General features: G+C 38.2%; 1 protein-coding gene across 1 annotated transcript in view; it reads left to right on the top strand.

Moving 5' to 3' along the window:
* The window catches only part of Atp11b (ATPase phospholipid transporting 11B (putative)), a 97,935-nt gene that overhangs the window by 62,760 nt on the left and 11,408 nt on the right, over positions 1-23,767 (top strand). The window contains exons 20-28 of the mRNA XM_052180635.1: positions 1,975-2,128; positions 3,574-3,676; positions 7,770-7,915; positions 9,281-9,340; positions 13,177-13,304; positions 14,116-14,254; positions 15,614-15,679; positions 16,148-16,251; positions 17,650-17,815. Coding sequence (XP_052036595.1) covers positions 1,975-2,128; positions 3,574-3,676; positions 7,770-7,915; positions 9,281-9,340; positions 13,177-13,304; positions 14,116-14,254; positions 15,614-15,679; positions 16,148-16,251; positions 17,650-17,815 — 1,066 coding nt within the window. The remainder of the gene's footprint in view (positions 1-1,974; positions 2,129-3,573; positions 3,677-7,769; positions 7,916-9,280; positions 9,341-13,176; positions 13,305-14,115; positions 14,255-15,613; positions 15,680-16,147; positions 16,252-17,649; positions 17,816-23,767) is intronic.

Raw genomic sequence — 23,767 nt, 5'->3', positions numbered from 1 at the left:
AGGTAGCCTCTTCAGGCCCCATGTGCCCACTGTTAATGTTGGCCAAGGTCACCAGCCTCCCCCATCCCAGGCCTCTGGGACTTCCTAGGGATTAACCCCTTCCCGACCCCTGGCAGCTTCATATTTCCATTCATTGTCCTGGCCCTCTTTTTCTCTCTTCTGTCTTACCTGTCTCTCCCCACATCTGATTCTGCCCCCCATTCTTCCCTCCCCTCTCCCACCTAGTTCCTCCCTACTTCTGCCTCCTATGACTATTTTGTTTCCTGTCGTAAGTATGATTCAAGCATCCTTACTTCATCCTTCCTTCTTGCTTAACTTCTTTGGTTCTGTATCCTGAGTGTTCTGTACTTTTTGGCTAATATCCACTTATCAGTGAGCACATACCATACATGTCCTTTTGGGTCTGTGTTACCTCACTCAGGATGATAATTTCTAGTTCCATCCATTTGCCTGCCAAATTCATGATGCCCTTGGTTTTAATAGCTGAATAGTATTCCATTATTTTAAGTCTTTGTTTGGTTTGGGAATCTGAGTAACGATGGCCTCAGAATGAAGGCCATGTGTTCTCCTTAACAATTACAGCTTTTCTTACTTGACTGTAACACTAAGCTTCCTAGTGCTGTTTTTCTCCAAACTCTACATTTTGTTTTTCTTTCTGCTCCGCATGGCTCTTCTCATTGTAGATCTGTGTACACACTATCATTAATAACCATGCTTCAGAATCAATAATATGTAGTCTGGACATTTCTTCCACTTAATTCCATTTTCTCCATTTAATTTTGCCCCTGGTAAGATCTTAGGACTCAGACAGAAGGCAGCCAGACTAGCACAGAAATAGTCTAGCCCTGTTGCTGTTAAAGTTCTTGCCTCTCTCTGAAACCTCTTAAGCCATGCCTCTAGTCTGCTTTGCTTTAGCACTACCATCCAGGCTGCTGCTAGGATGGCCTTATGAGTGCTGATTACAGCATTGAATTGCTTTCCATGCCACAATTCCATAGTCTTCCACATTCCTACAAACAAAACAAAACAAACCAGAAAGTCAACATGATCATGTTCTTCATAGCAACATCCTGCTCTTATGCCAACTTTTGTACTCTGTGGTCTTACTATTGCTGTGATGAAGCATCCTGACTAAGGCACTTTACAGAAGAATAAGGTTCTCTGGGTGTGTAGTCCCAGGGGGCTAGAGTCTGTAATGTCCGAGACTTCGTGGCAGCAGGCAGTGAAGCTGAGAGCTCACATCCTTTACTGCCACCATGAAGCAGAGAGTCAAAGAGATATTTTTGAGAGTGTTACTTCTAGACAAGTCTTTGCACTTCATCTTGGAAATTGTGCTATTTTGAGAGCACGTGAATACCATTGTGGTGAGTTACTATTAAGAAGAATAATGACAGGAACAAATTAACTGCTCAGAATGATTTGAGATGGATGTATATATTCTAAAGTTACTTCTTGGTTGATGAGAGTTATGTTGCACCAGGGAGCTGGCTCAGTGGGTAAGTATGCATGTTACCAAGCCTGCCTACACGAGTTCAGTCCCTGAGACCCACATGGAAAAAGTGAACCATTTTTTGAAGTTGTCCTTTGACTTCTACATGTGTGCATATGCATATATATATACACAATAAATAAATAAAACGTAAACATTTTAAAAAGTAATATCACTTAAAAACACTGGACATTGTAAGGAAGATACAATGTTGATAACACTATACAAGTATGTAAAGCTTACTGGTTGCATGTTTTCTTCTGGTCTAATATGTGTTCTTTTGGTAAATGTGTTACATCATTAGTAGTATTTATTTCTTTTTTTATACAAAAGCTATAGTTTATCTCACCTTTCAGGTAATACAACTGAGTTAGTTCACTTATACAGAAGTCATTCAATAGTAGTCTGGTTGAACTGTCTGTCTTTCAGTAAGTAAATAATCTGGCTTCAGAGTATGACACACATATAATTATTTTCTTTTCTAGAATTACAGAGGACCACGTGATTCAGCATGGGCTGGTAGTAGATGGGACCAGCCTCTCTCTTGCACTCAGGGAACATGAAAAGCTATTTATGGAAGTTTGCAGAAACTGTTCAGCTGTATTATGCTGTCGCATGGCACCTTTGCAGAAAGCAAAAGTAAGTATAGATCACAAAAAATGTTCTATTAAAATATTTAGAGGTAAAAATACTCTTTAAGGAAGGAAGGGAGAGAGAAGGAGCAAGGAAAGGAAAGAAAGAACAAACAAGATAATTCTTAAAAGTTATCAGCTTCAACATAGGACCACATACCTGTAAATCCTAGCAGCCAAGAGGTTGAGGCAAGAGAACTGCAAGTCAGCCTCATCTCACAAAGTATCAAGGAGGAAGGGAGAGACGGAGGGAAGAAAAGGAGACAGCAGCTATTAAGTTATAAATAAGGAAGGTTGATACCCAATTCACTTTTATGATCTTCTTATGATAAACTGTATACAAGAAATACTTAAATTGTAGGTACCTAGGATTCAACTGAAAACTTACTCAAACAATGTTTGTAAATTTTTGGAATATATAAATTTTTGGAATATTTTGAGGTTTAGACTCTTTCCTTCAAGAACCATTCTTAGCAAGCCATGAAGATGGCTTACTCATCAGGTAAAGTCACCTGCTGTTAAGCCTGACTACCTGATTCTATCCTCAGGCCTCACATGGAAGAAGGAAGACCAGACTTCCATGAGTCCTCCTGTGACTTCTGTATGCATACCCATATACATAGACACACATGCATACACGCTAGATGCACACTTTTTAAAGAAACGCATCATAATATTCTTAGCAATACAAATAAAGTGCTGGTTGTTTTGCATACAAACATCCATGCTTATTCAGATTCATGAAATTTCGTGTGAAGATTAAAATTAGAGCACAGTCATGTCTCTGCTCTTGTAAGAACACTTTCAAGAATTCTACAGCAAGGGTCAATGGGTAAAAGCACTATCAGTCAGCCCGGTGACTTGAACTCAGGACTTAGATTCACAAAGGTGTGAGGAGTGAAGCCGCTCCCCAGAACTGTCGTCTGACCTCCAAACACCGACCATCGCCTGTGCAGACCCTCCTCCTCCCAGAATGCACAGGTTTCAAAAGTATTTTTAAAAGAATTCTAGATAAACTTGCTTTCATTTCTCTAATTATAATATTTTCTTAAATCTTGAGATTTAGTTAATTAAACTAAATATATGTCTTTTCTTTTTATCAAATAGAGTATTTTCTTTCTTGAGAACTTTGTCTGACTACTCAATGACTATATTTATTTAAATAAGTTGTTAGTCTTATAAAAAATTTAGAATACACTTAAAAAATTCTTATCTTCCTAAAATCCAAACAGAAAACTACTTTGTTATGATATTTCTGGAAGACATTCTTAAACCCTTAATCTCCATACCTCTCTGAAAAATGAACCTTATTGCATGATACTGTCTTAGCATGGAGTTAAACGTCTTCTTCACCACCATACTGCTACAGAAGATTTTAGATAGAGGGCATTGTGCAAATATAAGAAAATTGAAATTTAATCACAAAGCATGAATTCATTGTATATTTTTCAGGTAATAAGACTAATAAAAATCTCCCCTGAGAAACCGATAACATTGGCTGTTGGTGATGGCGCTAATGACGTAAGCATGATACAAGAAGCACATGTTGGCATAGGTAATTGACTTTTTCTTGAATTTTAAAGTTAATATATAATTATTTGGTAGTTTTGAATTTTCCTTTTTGTAAAGTACAATGTTCAGTATATGAAATGAAAACAAATACAATGTGAAATTACATGACAGTATAATTATCCCCATAAGAAACTAATTATTATTTAGCTTACTATTTATAATATTTTAGTTTAGAATATTAATTAAAGGAAGTAGTATATTAGTGAAATTTGTCTTTTCTTAGTCAATAATAAAAGTAATTTTATTTTTACATCCCATTTTGTACCTCACAAACTTTATACGCTGTACTGAGTATTGAAACTGATTTGGGGGCTGTGGAGATGGCCTGCGGAGTGAAGTGACAGCTAGGCCAGACGACTGAAACGGAGGTTCAGCTCTCTGGTACCCACATAAAATCCAACCAGAGTACAAATCTACAACCCAGGCAGCAGCACTGGGCTAGACACAGACTGACCAGGGGCTTGCACACAGCTACCTGTGGCTGAGACAGGAAGCCCAGGCTCATGAGAAGCTCTTTGCCAGATGCATTGTCAGGATTCCGGTGCTTTGCATCCAGCCATGTCTGTCCACTACTTGCATCCATCCACAAGCGTGTGTACACACATGCACACATACACAAGGAGACCTTGCTTAATGCTATATAGCAAAGGAAACACTTAAAGCTTCAGTAAGTAAGTAACAGCAAGTTACTTTTTTGATTGAAAGAAAATTGTATGTATTTTACTACCTTTCTAAAAACAAATTACAGATGGAGTAAGATGTAAGTAATTCTTTAAGGTCACAAAAGGTAACTGAAGAAATTTTTATGAGTAATTTTTAAAATTTTTTTATTGGATATATTCTTTATTTACATTTCAGATGTTATCCTCTTTCCCAGTTTACCCCCCTTCTGGGGAGCCCCTACCCCATCCTCCCTCCCCCAACTTCAATGAGGGTGTTCCTCCACCCACCCCCTCCCACCTCCCTTCCCTCGATTCCCATACAATGGGGCCTCTATTGAGCCTTCATAGGACCAAGGACTTCTTCCCCTATTGATGCCCAGCAAGGCAGTTCTCTGCTACATATGCAGCTAGAGCCATATGTACCCCTTGGTTGATGGATTAGTCCCTGGGAGCTCTTGGAGGCTGGTTAGTTGATGTTGTTCTTCCTATGAAGTTGGAAACCCCTTCAGCTCCTTTAGACCTTATTTGAGTTACAAAAAGACATTTGAAGCATAATACCACACCAAGAAATTTAGTTGACTGTAAGGAAGAGATCACTATGTATGACAGGGGGAACAAAGTCCCTGGAAAGTTTTGTTTTTTTTTTTTTTTTAATTTTCTTTAATCTTTGTTTACAGTCCAGTCCTTATCCTTCTCTAAGTCTACCCTTTGACAGCTCCTCATCCCATTCTTCCTCCTCCTCCTCTTCCTCCTCCTCCTCTTCCTCCTCCTCCCCAAGCTGACTCCAGCCCCCCACCCCCATCCCAACCCCACCAGACCTCCCTATTCCCTGGGGTCTCAAGTATCTCCAGGGTTAGATGCATCTTCTCTCACTGAAGCCAGAGCAGGCAGCCCTCTGCTGTAGATGTGTCAAGGGCCTCATGTCAGCTAGTGTATGCTACCTGGGTTGTGGCTCAGTGTCTGAGAGATCTCAGGGGTCCAGGGTAGTTGAGACTGCTGGTCTTCCTATGGGGTTGTCCCCCTCCTCAGCTTCATCAAGCCTTTCCCTAATTCAACCACAGGGCTCCCCAGCTTCTGTCCATTGTTTGGGTGTAAGTATCTGCATCTAACTCTGTTCAGCTGCTTGTTAGGCCTCTCAGAAGATAGCCATGCTAGACTCCTGTGTGTGAGCACACCATAGCTCAGGCCTTGGAGCCTCTCCTTGAGCTGGATCCCAAATTGGGCCGGTCACTGGACCTCCTTTCCATTCAGTCTCTCCTCCATTTTTAACCCTGTAATTCTTTCAGATAAGAACAATTCTGAGTCAGGGGTTTTGTCTGTGGCATGGCAGCCCCATCCCTCCATTTGATGCCCTGTCTTTCTGCTGGAGGTGGGCTCTACAAGTACCCTCTCCCCGCTGTTGGGCATTTCATCTAAGGTCCCTCCCCTTGAGTCTGAGCATCTCTCACCTCCCAGGTCTCTGGAACATTCTAAGGGTCCCCCACCTCCTACCTCCTGAGGTTGCCTTTTTCCATTCTTCCTGCTGCCCTCAGGCCTTCAGTCCTGTTTCCTCCCACGCCCACCTCAATGCCTGATCTTGTTCTCCTTCCCCCTCCCTGTCCTCTCTCCCTCCCAAATCCTTCACTCCCTCTGCTGTCCCCCAAACCCCTGTGATTGCTTTCTTTTCCCTCCCAAGTGGAATTGAGGCAACCTCACTTGGGCCCTTCAGCTTAACATTGAGTCCTGTGGATTGTATTCTGAGTATTCTATGCATTTTTGGCTACTATCCACTTAGTAGTGAGAACACACCACGCCTGTCCCTTTGGGTCTGAATTACCTCACTCAGGGTGATATGTTCTAGTTCCATCCATTTGCCTGCAAAGACAAACTAGGTAAGATAATTGCTCTTGATAGTAAGCAAAGCCCTACTCTTCCTAATGTAAGAAGTCAGCACACTAGCAAGAGAAAGACACTCAAGTAGACACAGTAGGCACACTGGGGGTGGGGGGACCATCTGTTAGCATGACATGAAAAGCATTAAAATGAATACTAAGTGTGTGAAAGCAGTCTGTCAAACAGAAAATACAAATTAGGAGTCAGGGCAATAATGATAAAAGTTGATAAATTTGGCAACATTTTTGAGACTAAAAATTGGTACAGTTATTTTATAGAACAAAACTTTTCATTTGTGTGCCTAACCTTCCAATCAGTTTATGTAGGATTTTATTATAAGAAAATAAGCATTTGAAAATAATTTTTATTTTAAATTTTTAAAATGGGGCCACAGTGTGTAGCCCTTTCTGGCTATGTGACTATGTGAACCAGACTGGCTTCAGACTCACCGAGATCAACCTGCGTCTGCCTCTGGCCTTCCTCCTGAGTGCTAGGATTAAAGTGTGCTTTGCCACAGTCCCACTGCAAGTTTTAAGTGGTGTTCTTACTGTTGAAAGAAAAAAGTCTTGTTTGTTTATGTAAGACCTATTGGGTTTTTTTTAAATATGCCAAACATTGTACATACACAAGTGTGTGTGCATACACACACACACACACACACACTCACAATGTTTATTAAGGTCACTTGTAATTTAAAATATAAATAAAATGTTATAAAAATACATGTTTGTTTGTTTGTTTTTTAAAAGATTACTTTTATTTTCCAGATAAAATGATGAATTGCTTTCAGGGCGTACATTTTTTACCTATTTTTTTTTTATCCATTGAAAATTTATAGAAATCTGTTTCTTACTATAAAAACATTATCACTTATATACCACAGCTTAAAGTTCTTTTTAAAAAATGTGCTTATTTTTTATTGGGTTCAAATTCCTCATTTTAATCTTTTTAGAATCTTTGAAAGTAGTGAGTGTAAAGACGTCCTGGAGCCGTGTGCTCACTAAAGTTCAGCACTTGGTGCTCAACAGCATACGGTGATGACGCCTTGGCTAGATATGAACATTTCAATGTTATTTATATTTATTTTTTCTACATCCTTGAAAATTGATGTTACAGGGGCTGGGGAGAGGCTCAGTGGTTAAGAGCACCTACTGTTCTTCTAGAGGTCCTGAGTTCAAATCCCAGCAACCACATGGTGGCTCACAGCCATCTGTAATGGGATCTGATGCCCTCTTCTGGTGTGTGTGAAGATAGCTATAGTGTATTTAGATATAATAATAAATAAATCTTTTTAAAAACAAAAGGAAAATTGATGTTACATGTCTAGTATATATTTAGCTTTTACACTAAACATATTTAAATAGAATAGCCTTTTTGGATAGCTGTTAACTGCTGTATATTACTATTTAGTGTCTAAGTGGAGCTATAGCAACTATCAATAGTTAAGAGTGATTTATGTTTGTGTGTGTGTGTATACATATATATAGTAAAAATTATACTTTGATTATCAGTGAATATTCCTTCTTGTCTTCTTTTTTGCAGGAATCATGGGTAAAGAAGGAAGACAAGCTGCAAGAAACAGTGACTATGCAGTAGCTAGATTTAAATTTCTCTCCAAATTACTTTTTGTTCATGGTCATTTTTATTATATTAGAATAGCTACCCTTGTACAGTATTTTTTTTATAAGGTAAGTTTTGTTGGATTGTAAGAATCTATTGATATTTTAACTTGAAATTCTGATTTAAGAATGTTACAAATATTCAAATTCTTAAAATAGTTTCTTTAAACAAAAATAATTTTATAAATAAATTTATTGCTGTCAGACTGCAAATCAGTAGTTGCCACTGAACACAAAGTAATAGGATCGCTTAAAAGGCTATAAAAACATTTCTGTGTCAGTGAAAGGGTTAAGTGCCACTAAGCCTGACACCATGAGTTCAAACCTAGGACCCCCGTGATAGAGAACTCCACAGTGGAAGGAGAGAAGGGCTGTAAGCTGCCTCTGACTTCCACATGTGCGCCAGGATGTAGACTTGATCACTCTCTCAGGCTCCGCTCAGGATCCCTGTCAAAAACGAGAGAGCATACAAACACCTGCTCTTTGGGAAAGTTCTCTAATCTTATGGTATATAAATTTATTAGGCATCAAAATTTATACTTAAAATTTATTATTCTGTGCAAATTTATCTACAATAAATTTAATTTCCTTAAAGCTATTTTATGTTTGCTTAGTAATAAATTTAATTAAATCTGATTTCATGAATTCATAGCAGAGTCCTTAATCTTTTTTGTTTTTATGGGTGGTCCTGTGGTCGTAAATGCATAAGCCTCTCATTTATGGAGGGTTCAATTGTATAATAAAACAGAATGTAATGTTGAAACACTGTTCTCTCATTAGAACCCTTTTAAGGAAGGTGGGATTCAGTGAATCCATGTTTTGAGTCCCTGCTAATAAACATTTACTATACCAGACTATCTCATGCTGTATGTGTTCCTATAATTAATAGTTGTAAGATGATAGAACACAAATATGTGTATTACCATAAGCAGGCATGAGTTTTCTTCTAGCCTGTTGTTGTGGCTTTGCCTTGTGATGAGAGTAGATCGGCAGTTACTGTAGCGTGGCTGGGCGGGGCTCTGTTTCTTGTTCTTGCTTCACTTGTACTACGAGGAATACTGAGATAATAAGAAGCTGTGCTAGCTCCACTCACATGCTCTAAATAGTTTGGCAATATTAAATTATTATAGCAACTGTTACATATAATAATATCTATGATATTATAGAGTAAGAGTTTAAACATAACTTTCACTGCTTAGAAGTGATGGGAACTAAGAACTTTCATTATAATGTCTGTATGATTCTCTAAGCAGCTTCTAGATATGATTTAGTAAAATGAGAGAACTCTGTGTTCTCATTTTACATGGGTGTGTCCTTAAGGAAAATGCATCTTATAGTAGGTAGCAACTGAGATGTTCTTTCTAGGCATTTGTAACCATTTAAGATCTCTGTCTCTGTAGTCATCACTGAATCACTTCCCATCTTGTCTTCCAGAATGTGTGCTTTATCACACCCCAGTTTTTATATCAGTTCTACTGTTTGTTTTCTCAACAAGTAAGTAAAACACAGGTTTGTGTTTGACCATTCCGAAAGTTAATGTGTTCAAGTCTTGACAAGTATTTAAACAGACTTCATTTTTCCTTTGTCCTGCAAGGAACTACGCATAGTTATTTAATCCACCTAGCATTCATAATAGTTATTCTGACTTTAATTTGTGATTACTGTTAATACCAAAATATATCTTCATTGTGGACTCTTTTCAAATTGACCTTAAATCACTAACTCTTCATTTGTTTGTTCGTGGGAGGTTTTACGGAGTGCGTGCATTCCTCTTACTGTGTGTCATGGACGATGTAGAACTGGTTCTCTTGCCTCCACTTCCCAAGTGGTAGGACTGCAGGCTTACGTTCCCACCACCATCTCCCACCACCACTCCAGTTCATGTGCTGCTGAGTGTAAACTCCAGTCAAGTACTCGTAACAACTGACTCACTTCCCCAAGCTTGATAGCTGTTTGCATTTATTCATGGTATTTCTGTATAGTTGATACCAGGTCAGAGCAAGTAAGTATTACTTACTTCCTGATCCAGAAGTTTTAAAAATTTGCTGAGAGCTGGGCAGTGGTGGCGCACACCTGTAATCCCAGCACTTAGGAGGCAGAGGCAGGTGGATTTCTGAGTTCGAGGCCAGCCTGGTCTACAGAATGAGTTCCAGGACAGCCAGGGCTACACAGAGAAACCCTGTCTCGAATAAAACAAATCCAAAAAAAAAAAAAAAATTGCTAGGAACCTTAATGATTTAGTTCCGGAATTACATAACTCTCACCTCAAAACTAGCTTTCTATTATTACTCTTTCACATAGCAACTTATGCATCTTAAAATGCTGGCTACAATGGTTCTGATCTTCAGCTGTAAGTTAAATCACTAATTCCTTTTTGTAATCATCTTTTCCCCATTTACAATACAGAACTTTAACTTTTAAATCATATCATAGATGGAGATTATTAGCAATAGCTTATCTGAATTAAACACTTTCAGGCCACATGACAATAGGAACCTGATACATTTTGACAAGATTTTTAAAGAGACAGGATTAATAAGTGTCTTCATTATGATTTCTATTTCTGTGATAAAACATAATGATCAAAAGCAACTTGGAAGGAAAGGTTTATTTTATTTTACAATCCTTAGGTCACACTCCATCCCTCAGTGAAGTCAGGGCAGTGATTCAGGAGGAAGCATGACAAGGAGGTGAAGCACAGGCCCCTGGGAAGCACGTTTGCCGGCGTCTCCACTCGTGCCTGCCCTGCCTGCCCTGCCTGCGTTCCTATCAAACCCTGAGGCCCTGCCCAGGGAGGCACAGTGCACACAGTGTGGCCTGTGTCATTAGTCAGGCATTTCCATAGACTGACCAATAGTATGTAGGCATTTTCTCTATTAAATAGAAATGTTCCATTTTCTCTGGGCAGGGAGGGTGTGTGTGTGTGTGTGTGTGTGTGTGTGTGTGTGTGTGTGTGTGTGTGTGTAATGGCTCAGTGGTTAAAAACATTGGCTGCTCTTCCAGAAGTCCTGACTTCACTTCCCACCAACCACATGGTGACTCATAAAGGGATCTAATACCCTTTTCTGGCATGTAGGTATACATGCAGACAGAGCACTCCTATATTTAAAAAAAATACATAAATAAATTTTTAAAAACTTTCTTTTCTTACATATGTCTTATTTGTGACAGGTTGACAAAGACCAATCAGCACAATGATGATAGGGCCATAGGCAAAAGATGTAAAGCATTAGTGCCAGCAATAGTAACTGTAACACTTGAGAGTTACTTGATGTCACCAGGGACTTAGCCATGTAAAAAAAAAAAAAATAGGAAAAAGAGAGGTCTCAGTACTGTAAGCCATACAGAAGGTGGACGGTGGGGGAGGGGTGTAACCATAGGAGAACTACCCAGCAGCCGAGGGTGCCTGTAGGACGACTCTCAACCTGCACCACACCGACCAACCTAAGAGTCTGAGATGGAAATCCAGTTTACTACACTGTGAAAAAATGTTCAGTTCTCCCACACAACAAAGCTGTAGAACAGTATAGATTCTAATATAAAACAAAGCACGTTTATTTTTTTTATTTTTTTATTCGATATAATTTATTTACATTTCAAATGATTTCCTTTTTCTAGCCCCCCCACTCCCCGAAAGTCCCGTAAGCCCCCTTCTCTTCCCCTGTCCTCCCACCCACCCCTTCCCACTTCCCCGTTCTGGTTTTGCCGAATACTGTTTCACTGAGTCTTTCCAGAACCAGGGGCCACTCCTCCTTTCTTCTTGTACCTCATTTGATGTGTGGTTTATGTTTTGGGTATTCCAGTTTTCTAGGTTAATATCCACTTATTAGTGAGTGCATACCATGATTCACCTTTTGAGTCTGGGTTACCTCACTTAGTATGATGTTCTCTAGCTCCATCCATTTGCCTAAGAATTTCATGAATTCATTGTTTCTAATGGCTGAATAGTACTCCATTGTGTAGATATACCACATTTTTTGCATCCACTCTTCTGTTGAGGGATACCTGGGTTCTTTCCAGCATCTGGCAATTATAAATAGGGCTGCTATGAACATAGTAGAACATGTATCCTTATTACATGGTGGGGAATCCTCTGGGTATATGCCCAGGAGTGGTATAGCAGGATCTTCTGGAAGTGAGGTGCCCAGTTTTGGGAGGAACCGCCAGACTGCTTTCCAGAGTGGTTGTACCAATTTGCAACCCCACCAGCAGTGGAGGAGTGTTCCTCTTTCTCCACACCCTCTCCAACACCTGCTGTCTCCTGAATTTTTAATCTTAGCCATTCTGACTGGTGTAAGATGAAATCTTAGGGTTGTTTTGATTTGCATTTCCCTAATGACTAATGAAGTAGAGCATTTTTTAAGATGCTTCTCCGCCATCCGAAGTTCTTCAGGTGAGAATTCTTTGTTTAACTTTGTACCCCATTTTTTAATAGGGTTGTTTGGTTTTCTGGAGTCTAACTTCTTGAGTTCTTTATATATATTGGATATTAGCCCTCTATCTGATGTAGGATTGGTGAAGATCTTTTCCCAATTTGTTGGTTGCCGATTTGTCCTCTTGATGGTGTCCTTTGCCGTACAGAAACTTTGTAATTTTATGAGGTCCCATTTGTCAATTCTTGCTCTTAGAGCATACGCTATCGGTGTTCTGTTCAGAAACTTTCTCCCTGTACCGATGTCCTCAAGGGTCTTCCCCAGTTTCTTTTCTATTAGCTTCAGAGTGTCTGGCTTTATGTGGAGGTCCTTGATCCATTTGGATTTGAGCTTAGTACAAGGAGACAAGGATGGATCAATTCGCATTCTTCTGCATGCTGCCCTCCAGTTGAACCAGCACCATTTGTTGAAAAGGCTATCTTTTTTCCATTGGATGTTTTCAGCCTCTTTGTTGAGAATCAAGTGGCCATAGGTGTGTGGGTTCATTTCTGGATCTTCAATCCTGTTCCATTGATCCTCCTGCCTGTCACTGTACCAATACCATGCAGTTTTTAACACTATTGCTCTGTAGTATTGCTTGAGGTCAGGGATACTGATTCCCCCAGATTTTCTTTTGTTGCTGAGAATAGTTTTAGCTATCCTGGGTTTTTTGTTGTTCCAGATGAATTTGATAATTGCTCTTTCTAACTCCGTGAAGAATTGAGTTGGGATTTTGATGGGTATTGCATTGAATCTGTATAGTACAAAGCACCTTTATTAATTGAAATTCTTTTAAAGGGATTTTAGTATAAATTGAAAAGTTAAGGTTCTTATTTTTAACATTTTTCCATGACTATATATGCAATAGAATATATAATTTAGAATCTCATATTTTTTCCAATTTATTTCTCTTTTTAGACACTGTATGACAGCGTGTACCTGACTTTATACAATATCTGTTTTACTTCCCTACCTGTTCTCATATACAGTCTTTTGGAACAGCATATAGACCCACATGTATTACAGAGCAAGCCTACTCTCTACCGGTATGTGTTGCCTATTATTGGATGTGTATAGGTAGTGGGAAGGGTAGATGTTAGATGATTTTAAGTTTTTCAGTGTTAAAGAGAAATTTTCAATAAATTTCCAGTGTTTTTACGAGTAAGCACTTCTATCATTGGACTGTTGTACACAAGAGTACTTATTCATTTGTTACTAGCATCTAGAGTTTCTTTAAAAATTGGCTTATGTTTGACTATTACATAACGTATGAGTGCTGATCAAAGTTAAGTGCAAGGGAAGGGCGGCACTGCCTGCTTTTCAGAACTCCCCAGCCAGGTGACCCTAGAGCTGGGGGGCCTGTCTGGACCAGCCATGATCTTCATAAACTGCCACAGAGGTGTAGAGGTGCCAGGTGTGTGAGGATCGCTTGCTCTACTTGGCCACATACCCAGGCCAATCTTACCCTCATAACTGTTAACTTCTGAAATGAAGATAATGAGGAACCTTGCTGCCAAAGTCAGCTTGTCTCTTACCAGAGAGATCATCCTGGCAGCGAGGCTGAATGAGAACAGACTAAAGACAGATAATCAGCTTTTCACAGTTACAATGAAGTACTATCCCTGTATTGTGTTTTACTATCAAATGAAAAGATATTTGGATTTATTTTATGAATTCTGAGCTGTTATCAAGATACATGCTATTATTAGAAATGGTTTGTAAATTTAGTTTATTCTTTTTGCTGATATTTTTAACCATCTTAAAATTCTATCATTATAAATTATTAGTTAAATTAATTTTTTAGAAGACAAAAATGACTCCTAATGTGTTGCTTTTTCTTTTTAAAAATTATTGCAGGGACATTAGTAAAAACCGTCTCTTGAGCATTAAAGCATTTCTTTACTGGACTGTCCTGGGTTTCAGCCATGCCTTCATTTTCTTTTTTGGATCCTACTTTCTAGTGGGGAAGGATACATCTTTGCTTGGAAATGGCCAGGTAAAAAATGTTTTACAAATGTTTGAAAATGTTAATAATGTTGAAAAGAATGTAAGCTTAAATCACTTTGGCTTAGCCCCAACCCCCAAATGCTCCTGCCTCAGCTGAGTTTAAGAGGATGTCCAAATGGGAAGAGTTGGTCTTCATGAGCTCACTCCTCACTCCAAAAGAAGGCACCCAGTGTGACTTGCTCAAGGGAGATAGAGCATGGCATGCCTTATGTAAAACCAGATCCTTAGGATTAGGCACATAGTTCCAGGTCGAAGTTGCCTGCTATTTCAAAGCCACCATAGTCCTAAGAGACTGGCACTCGGGACTTTAGTTGATACCCATTGGTTTTTGGAATTTCTAAATCTGCATACCTAAAAAAGTGAGAAATAAGCATAGGTTCAGTATGATTTCTATATTGTGTCTTCTTGGAAGTCTGCAAGGTACCCTTAAATAAAGGAATGCAAATTGATGGTCCATTAGTAATAATAAGCAATGTGTGTTTACCATTCACTTTTTACATACCAGAAACTTTGTCCATTCTGCATACTTTGAATGTCACTCATCCTCATTTTACAAATGATGTGAAAGTCAGGGGGCTTCAGTAATTTGTCAAGTAATTTGCTGGTAGACATGTAGACATTAAAGACAAATCAGCCTTTACATAAAGTTCTAAGTGAGTGTCGAGATTATGAGTGCTTTGTAAGATTCACAAAATCTGCATACTTAGAATCTTAATATGGAAATAAAATCTTGATATTCTTTGGGATTCTGCATGTCTTTTGGGATTCTGCATGTGTGATAGACTTTGTACATTTGTACTCTAAAGACAAAAAGAGTGCTTCTGCCTGATATTATTTGCATATTACTTATCCTTTGCCTAGTTCCATTGGCCATTATCTTTTTTGTTTCCGGATACTGGTTTTAAGTTTAATTTTTTTTTGTTTGCTTAGATTTTTCTATCCAGATGCACTATAGCAAATGTTCTATTATAACTTCTAGTTAGAAATATTTCAGAAAATAACTGAGGTCAAGCAAGGCATTGTTATCATTTTTATAAGAGGACAAGAATACAACAACACACTGTATCATCCTAAGTAGAAACAGTCTTGATAAACAAGTTCTGCCTTCTGAACTATCTTTACATTTCTGGTTTTATTTATTATCCAGAGGGTGTTTGTTCAGAATAGTTATCACAATAAGGCTTCAATTATTTTTGTCCTTGTCATTTTATTAATATAATCTGAGTTTATGTATATGTCTGTCTTAAATAATTCAGATACTTTTTGTAAAGAATAAAATTATTTTTACCTTATAGTGGAGTTGACATTATGTTGATAACTAACATATTAGTCTGTTCCTTGTGTTTAGATGTTTGGAAACTGGACATTTGGTGCTTTGGTCTTCACAGTCATGGTTATTACAGTCACAGTGAAGGTATGCTACAGTATTAGAAACAGTGTGCACTTGTCTCTGTATCTCACTCACTTCGGCTTTTAGCCAGAAAGAGAGAGTTTCCCTTTTGGCTTTTCAACAGTACATGGTCTTACTAAATTTTAATCATTTATTTAAATTATGCTGTAAAACTTTCCTTTTAGTCAGTTGTTTAGAAAGCTTCATATGATTTTGGCTACAAATTACTGGAATTTGGATTCACTGTGTATCATCTAATAACAGGGTTTTTTTTGTGTGCCATAGAGTTGAGATAATGTCTGTCATCACATGATATTTCAATACTGCTTTCCCTCAGAAGGAAAATATTTCAGTATTTCCTACTAAGACTGTTTCATTGATACTGTGTCTGTCTTCTAAGGAACCAATCCACAGGGCTTTTAGACAGCTGTAATTGACAAGTTAAAGTAAAGTATTACTATACATTGCTAAGGCACTTTTTTTTTTTTTTAGATGGCATTGGAAACTCATTTCTGGACTTGGATCAACCATCTTGTTACCTGGGGATCTATTATATTTTATTTTATATTTTCTTTGTTTTATGGTGGGATTCTCTGGTGAGTGAACTATACTATGTCTTAATTATGTTGATTTAACAATAATGAACATTTATTGTGATTGGTTTAGGATGATCAAAATTCTGCTCATAATAGTTTTTATACATTATGTGATAAGTTCATTCCTTTGAGTTGATATTCACAATAATCCTATTGTCCTCATTTTTCTACATGAACACTGAGCCTCATGATCACAAAGGTAAAACCAGAAGAAGCCTATACTGTAAACCGTTCATCTGACTTCATGGAAATGGTCTTTATACTAACCACATTAGTCTTAAATTATTCGCTCATGCAGTAAGTCATAGAACCTGTCAATATTTCATTGGTAACATCTCTCTCAAAAGTTGTCAGTGTGCTTCCTCCTCATTAAGTGTAGATCGGTCGTTGGCTCTGGAAGGCTAGTAATTCATGCTTCCCTAAGATTTTTTTTAGTAAATGATGGCCGACTGATACCTTTTCTTCTTTTTGGAGAGCATTTGTATTACATGTACCTTAGGTCGACTTACCAAGGCAAAACTTTCTAACGGTAAGCACAAAGAACTTGAATCTGTTAACTTCCATAAAAAGGATCATTAAAGAACACATTTATGTATATTGTTTTGTGTAAACCTTTCCCTGTTTCTATTTTTTCCTATAGTCTCTTACAATTGAGATATACAAAAGTTGAAAAAAAAGAATACCTTCATAATACCATGATCTGAGTTTCTGAGTGTGTTTATAAAGAAAAGCCTAGCTTTCAGTCTGAGCTTTGGATAATCAGGAGGTTGTTCTGGTGTCATTGCTGGAGGCTGGGGTGTCGGGCTCTGGGCTCCAGCACACATGTGGTCCGAGGGTTCTGGGGTCCCAGGGCTCCAGGGAGAGAACCAAGTGCTCAGGATTGGGCAGTGTGTACTTTACCCAGCGGGCTCATCTCATTGGCCCAGATTTTTTTTGTTGGTTTGTTTTGTAACCAATTGAAAAAAATTTTACACCTTTATTTCTTGGTTTCTTACTTCTATAGTCTCCATTGGGCTCTTCTTCGTTATTCTTTTTATAACTTGCTAGGAAGCTGGGGCTGTCTAGTTATCTAGCTTGCCATTGCCCTATTAGGAGAAAGGTATAGTTGGTAAAATACTTTATCTGGATTTTACAGCCTGTTTTGTTAGTTTAAGTTCTTCCAGATTCAATTTAGAAAAATTCCCTGGCACTCTTAAAGTTGTTATTTTAAGGTGAGTTTGGTGATGTCTTGATTTAACTCTTTGAGTTTTGATTTCGCTTGTTTCTAAAGCAGTGTCTCCCTGTGTAGGCCCCAAACTCAAGTTTCTTCTCCATAGTCTTCAAGTGTTTATATTGCTGGCATGTGACACTGTGCACATCCAGTGTTCACTTTTACTAAGTTACTGTCTTTCTTTGCAGGCCATTTTTGGGCTCCCAGAATATGTACTTTGTATTTATTCAGCTCCTGTCAAGTGGGTCAGCTTGGTTTGCCATACTCCTTATGGTTGTTACATGTCTATTCGTTGATGTTGTGAAGAAAGTGTTTGATCGACATCTTCATCCTACAAGTACAGAAAAGGCACAGGTAGGCATCTTTTCATCCTCAGTAACTCTTTAGTTGGAACAGTTAGGGATGGGTAACTATAATCATAATACTTTTTTTGTATTATACAATGCCTATTCCTATATTAAAGAGTTTTCCAAAATTTTTAAATGTGGCATTTTTAATTTTTTTCATATTTTTCCTATTAATTTTTATGGCTGCTAGTAATTATAATTATATTATAGTAGCTGTGTCTCTAAACTACAGCAAACATTAGCAGTATGCCAATGCTTAAGGACCAATTTTGGAACCAATACTATTTTAGCTGCCAGCTATGCCACAATTTCCTCATTGATAAAATTCTGATTGAAATGTCTTTCATTCCCTCTGCAGTGACGAATAAGTGAAAGAGTGTTTAAGCACAGTAGATGTTAGTAAAGAACCGTTCCCTTGCTTACACCAGCATCTCTCTCTCTCTCATGACTGTAATTCTACTGAATGTCTATGTCGATGCAGCCTAAGGTGGTGAAAATGAGGGTATTACTCTGTCATAGTGATTTCTAAATGGTGCTGAAAGGAGTCCCATGATTTTTGTGTCTGCCTGTGCATGTGTGCACTAGCTGGGACAGACTTCCATTCTATAACATATTATTGAAATCTATACCAGAAAGCTGTGCCTTATTTTTAATATTCAGAAATAAATATTTATAGCCAAAGTATTACTTTTAGTGTATTTATTATACTTGCTTAGACTCTTCAAATAAAATATTTTGTTTATAATTTTCAACTATTTGTATATGTATGGGGAAGTTTGTGCACGTGGATGTAGGATCCTTGGAGAGCGGAAAAGGGCGCAGGCTCTCCTGGAGATGGCGCTGCAGGGGGTTGTGAGCCACCCAAGTGGGTGCTGGGAGCTGAGCTCAGTTCCTCAGCACAAGTCTGTGTGCACAGAGCGGCCGTTCTTGTTCCGCATTGTAGACATCTGTGGAGGGAGGTTGACTTACCTTATGGTCTGTATTACAGGTCCCCTTAAAACTGGTGAGTAACATCATATTAACCTGTATTTACATTTGTCCTTATGTTCTATGATTTGAAAGCTTCAAATATATTTTCATAGCGATTGCTTATTGGTCCAAAAGGTATGATATTACTTATTATTACTTTTTCTGTATCCTTGTTTTAAAATATCACAAGAAATATTTGAGGCTTTATTTTTTTAAACAAAAAGATTGAAAAATACTCAATATACTTGTTTTATCATAAGTTAAATTTATTAAAAGGGAATTTACACTAAATCATTTTATCACTTGTGAAATCAGAATAATTTTCCTTGCTGTGTAAATTAATATCCAAATGATTAATGAGATGTTCTGATTGCTCTCATTTGGGAAGGGAAGGAAAGTTTTACTTCCATTCATGGGCCTTGTAGCCTGTTACTGTCATCTGTGGTTTTCTCCTCTTTTCTTTTAATACTGGGACAGTATATGTCATTTATATCCCAAGTGTAATATTATCCCTTTGCTGTAAGCAGTGGTCATTTCAGCTTCTAGTCTTCCTTCTGACTGCAAATGATGGAGAAATGGCTCCTACATTATCAGATAGCAAGAAAGTCACATCAAAAGGAGAGCTTCCGGCTATTATCTGAGTGCTTTTTTTCCCCTCCAGAATAAGAGCATGTTTTAAAAAGTGAACAGTAATTTTTTTCTTATGGCAAGGCAGACATCCTACAAATATCACTTGTGTGTGTACCATGCGTATTTCTGCTCTTGTGGGAACAGGTGTTTGGTATTTACAAAGCTTGTCCTGTGTCTGTCTCCTGGATAATGAATACAGCTCACTGACTTGTGTGTGTCCCATCCCTTTTCTGTCTACTTATAGATGTACTCCAACACAGTGGCTTTAAGTGACGAGTTCATCGCACTGCAGCCTTTGTCGAGGGCAAGGAATCAGCTGGGCAAACTTAGGTAGAGTAGGAGTAGACCGTTGCTCACCTTATGCATGCCACAGGTCAGCTAAGTAATATCCAAAAGATGGGCAGAGGCATCAACAAAGAGTCAAGTATGCACAGCTCTGTCTCTAATTTGACCTTAATTAATATGTATATTAAAACTTAAAACTGATATCCATTCTTCAAGAACAAAATTTAGACGGAAATTGATCATAAGAGGAGAGAGCTGTACCTTGTTACATATTTTTATACCTATCTTTTCTAGCATAATTCTAATGCTTCTGCTTGTCATAGTCATATGTAAGAATGCTCTTGCATGTTCGGTAGTTAAAAAGCTATCATAAAGTTTAAACTTAAGTAGTTACCTGGAAGTGAGAGTTGCTCGTTTTTTGTCTTGCCTTAATCTGTAATATAAATACATGTGCGAGTATGTCTTTGTGTACTGTAGTGGCTGCATAAGTATCTCATGCCCTTGCTCTTCTTAACTGCATCTATAAATTGAAATATATATATTATATATAAACATATACATATATATATATATAATATATATTACATCTTATATTTAATTGTATTTCCACAGCCATGCCAATTTGGAAGTTTATAAAAAAAAAAAAAGCTACTAGTCTCAAAATGTCTTTTGAAAGAAGAAAATAAAAAGCTGAAATTCTAGAACTTTGATAATATAGCAACATGTCAATCTCTATATATGTATACACACACACACATATATACACACATACACACACACAAAGACACATATATTTATTGGTTTGTTAATTAGTTGGGTTTTTTTTCTTCTTCTTCTTCTTCTTTTTTTTTTTTTTAGAGACAGCGTCTCTGGCTGTCCTGGGACTCACTCTGTAGACCAGGTTGACCTCACACTCACAGAGACCTACCTGCTTCTGTTTTGAGAATGGGGATTAAAGGCATTTGCAACCAGCCTGACAATTATACATTTAATTATTTTTATTCTCCAGATTTCTAATCTGTATATATTTATATAATCAAATGAGTAGCTATGACATAACACTATTTAATCTTTCGGGTGATACAATAACAGTCTATAATTTAAAAGGTGTTTTGAACTTGTACTAACCTTTTTATGTTTTTATTATTGGCTTTAACTTTTTTTTAGATGTTTAACTTTGAGTGACAACTACAGTAACTATGTATTGTAAATGAGTGGTAACTGTTTTTTATATTTCCAAGAACTAAACTCAAATGTAAACCTTTGTTTTTACTTTTGGTTGAGCAACTATGTATATTCCCACTTTTATCAATAGCTGATTGTCTATAATAAGTGACTATCTATCATATATTTGAGGGTCTAGCTTTTAACTCTGCCAGTAGGAGAGTTTGTTATATAAAAGAACACTGGACAGCTCTTGATAAGGGAAGATAACTTGCATTGTGATTAATTATATTGTGGTGAATTTGTAGTTTACATGTGTTGGTGTAAATGAATCGCTTTTAAAACACTAATACTGGACATAAAAGAATGAGGAAAGAAAACTATAGAAATCCTAGGTATTATATATTATAATAAACTAGTAAGATTAACGCTCTCATTCTGAAAGTGTACCATGAAAGCAGGCTCTTTGGATGGCTCTGGTGTCACAGAGGGGGAGCTACTGTTCTCCTGACAGCGGGCCTGAGTGAGCGTGGGACCACACTCGCTGCTCCCTTAGCAGATGTCTGTACCACCCACAGCCCAGCACTCGCCCTCTAGACTCTAGGCGTGTGCATAGCACACGATGGTTGTTATGCTGTTAACTTAAAGTCAGCAACAAAGAAAAACAAAGAGAAGATACCATCCTCAACTAAAGCCAGACAGAAGTCATGCCCTGGGCTATAGAGATGGTACAGTGGTTAAGCAGGTTGTGGCTGTTCTTCAGAGGACTCAGGTTCAGTTCCCAGCACCCACATGGTTTCTCATAACCATTTGTAACTCCAGTTTCAAGGGCTCCAAAACTATCCTCTGGCCTCGGCAGGAACCAGGCTTATACATGCATGCAGCAAAAACACTCATACACTTAAAAAATAAGATAAATCTTGTAAAAAAAAAAAGTATTCCCTTGAGAAATATTTTAATTTAATTTTATTAACAAGTAAATCACGACCCCTTTTCACTAGTGCTGTTTATAGGTCAGAACAGTGTCCTAAGATGAGAGTGTAAGGGTTAGAAAATAAATGCTGAAGTCCTGTGGCTCAGAATTTTACAGAAGAAATAGAATTTAACTAAAGAAAACTTGATTTTTGTTGAGTGAAATATTAAAAAGTAGAACCAGCTCGTTCCTGTGCTCTCCAACCAGCTCACTAGGTTCCCACTGACCAGCCACTACCACACCAACCCCATACTTCAAATCCCCCACGGCCTTTGTGGAGCACCTCAGGCAAACCCACACTCAGCTGCTGTACCTTTCTCTCTTGAACCCAGACAAGCCACTGTGAAGGAAAACGCAAAACAAACTTAGTTTAGAAACAATGGTAACTCAATCTCTGGGTGCAACAACTAAAACCTAATCTTGTAAGCCTTATTAAAATCTGATTCCTCTGGTTGTGAATCTTTGTGGATCCGCCCTGATACCCATGATACTGGGGAAACTGTAGCAGCTACATCTTACCCCTCTGCCATCCCTCTCCTGCTTCCTCTCTTCCCTGTCCTACTCGCCCAGTGATTGGCTCCTTTACTCATTAGGGATTGGTTCACAGGAACAGCCCCAGGCCCACCCACAGCAGACTTTGACTAGCCCCTGTTCTAAGAGCTTTGCACTCATGGCTTCATATGGTGTGCTTTGCCATTTTCTCCAAGAAGCTCCTTGGCTCCTCTGTCCTGTGAAGTAACTGTGCTGCTTGTGAACTTTGTCTATGCCTCACAGCCTGTAGACCCAACTCACTGCTTTGGTTTTAAATTATACACTGAGAGTATTGTTGTGAATATGAGACTTACCGCTTTTCTGTCCTTCTAGATGGAAGAAGATAAGGGTTCAGTCGGCTCAGCATATGAATTTGCTGAAAGCCAGCACAGAGGGGAGGACAGGAGGCTCCTGCTAGCTGAGGCTTGCAGCCGGCAGGGCAGTTGTTGCGTGCACTAGGTAGTACTTTGCTGGGCCTTTCTGGGGACGTGTGCACTGCATTCTCATGCTTGGGGCATCCATGGAGAATTGACATCACATTTCATTTCACTGTACTAATTCTTCACTGTGCCTTGGATGTTGTCTTGGTTTAGTTATTTTCCTTGTTTGTATCCCTTAATTTTCTTCATGTTTACCCATGAATTTCTCATTTCACATTCGTTTGGATATAGAGTGATAAATCATGTTTCACCTCAGATTCTATCATAGTAAGGTAGTTTCACAGCCTATTGTCTGACATTCAAGAAATTACTCCTCTTCACTGTTTTTGAAAGTATGGCATGCCTTGCCCATTTTGAAATCATTATCCCCTTTGAAGTTGTAATTGTCTATATTTTTATACATTTTAATGTAGACACTGGGTTACTGAGGTTCTCCAGACTTTTGAGTTGAATTATCAAATGAGCAAGTGTATTTATATTTACTGAAGAACTTTCATTAACTGGCATTTAACAGACATTCGTCTCATAGAGTTTCATAGATTGATGGGGATGGAGAGATGGCTCAGTTCTTCCTATTCTTGCAGAGGACCTGGGTTTGGTTCCAAGCACCCATATGATGCCTCAGAACCTTCTTCAGGGCTGCACATAGTGCACATGCATACATACAGGCAAAACACTCACATACATAGACTAAGTAAATCTAAACAGTACATCTAAAACTATAGTTATGGGACTCATTTACTCCCCCTTTGAAGAATAAATCTAAGCTACTTCTATATGTAATTGGGGTATGGTTTTGTTGTTGTTTTGGGTTTTTTTGTTTGTTTGTTTTGGATTTGGTTTTTTCAAGAGAGGGTTTCTCTATATAGCCCTGACTGTCCTGGAGCTCACTCTGTAGACCTGGCTGGCCTCGAACTCAGAAATCTGCCTGCCTCTTGACTCCTAGAGTGCTGGGATTACAGGTGTG

This window comes from Apodemus sylvaticus, chromosome 4 (genome assembly GCF_947179515.1).
Source record: "Apodemus sylvaticus chromosome 4, mApoSyl1.1, whole genome shotgun sequence".
Classification (NCBI taxonomy): Eukaryota; Metazoa; Chordata; class Mammalia; order Rodentia; family Muridae; genus Apodemus; species Apodemus sylvaticus.
This window is presented reverse-complemented; position numbering and strand designations above follow the sequence as displayed.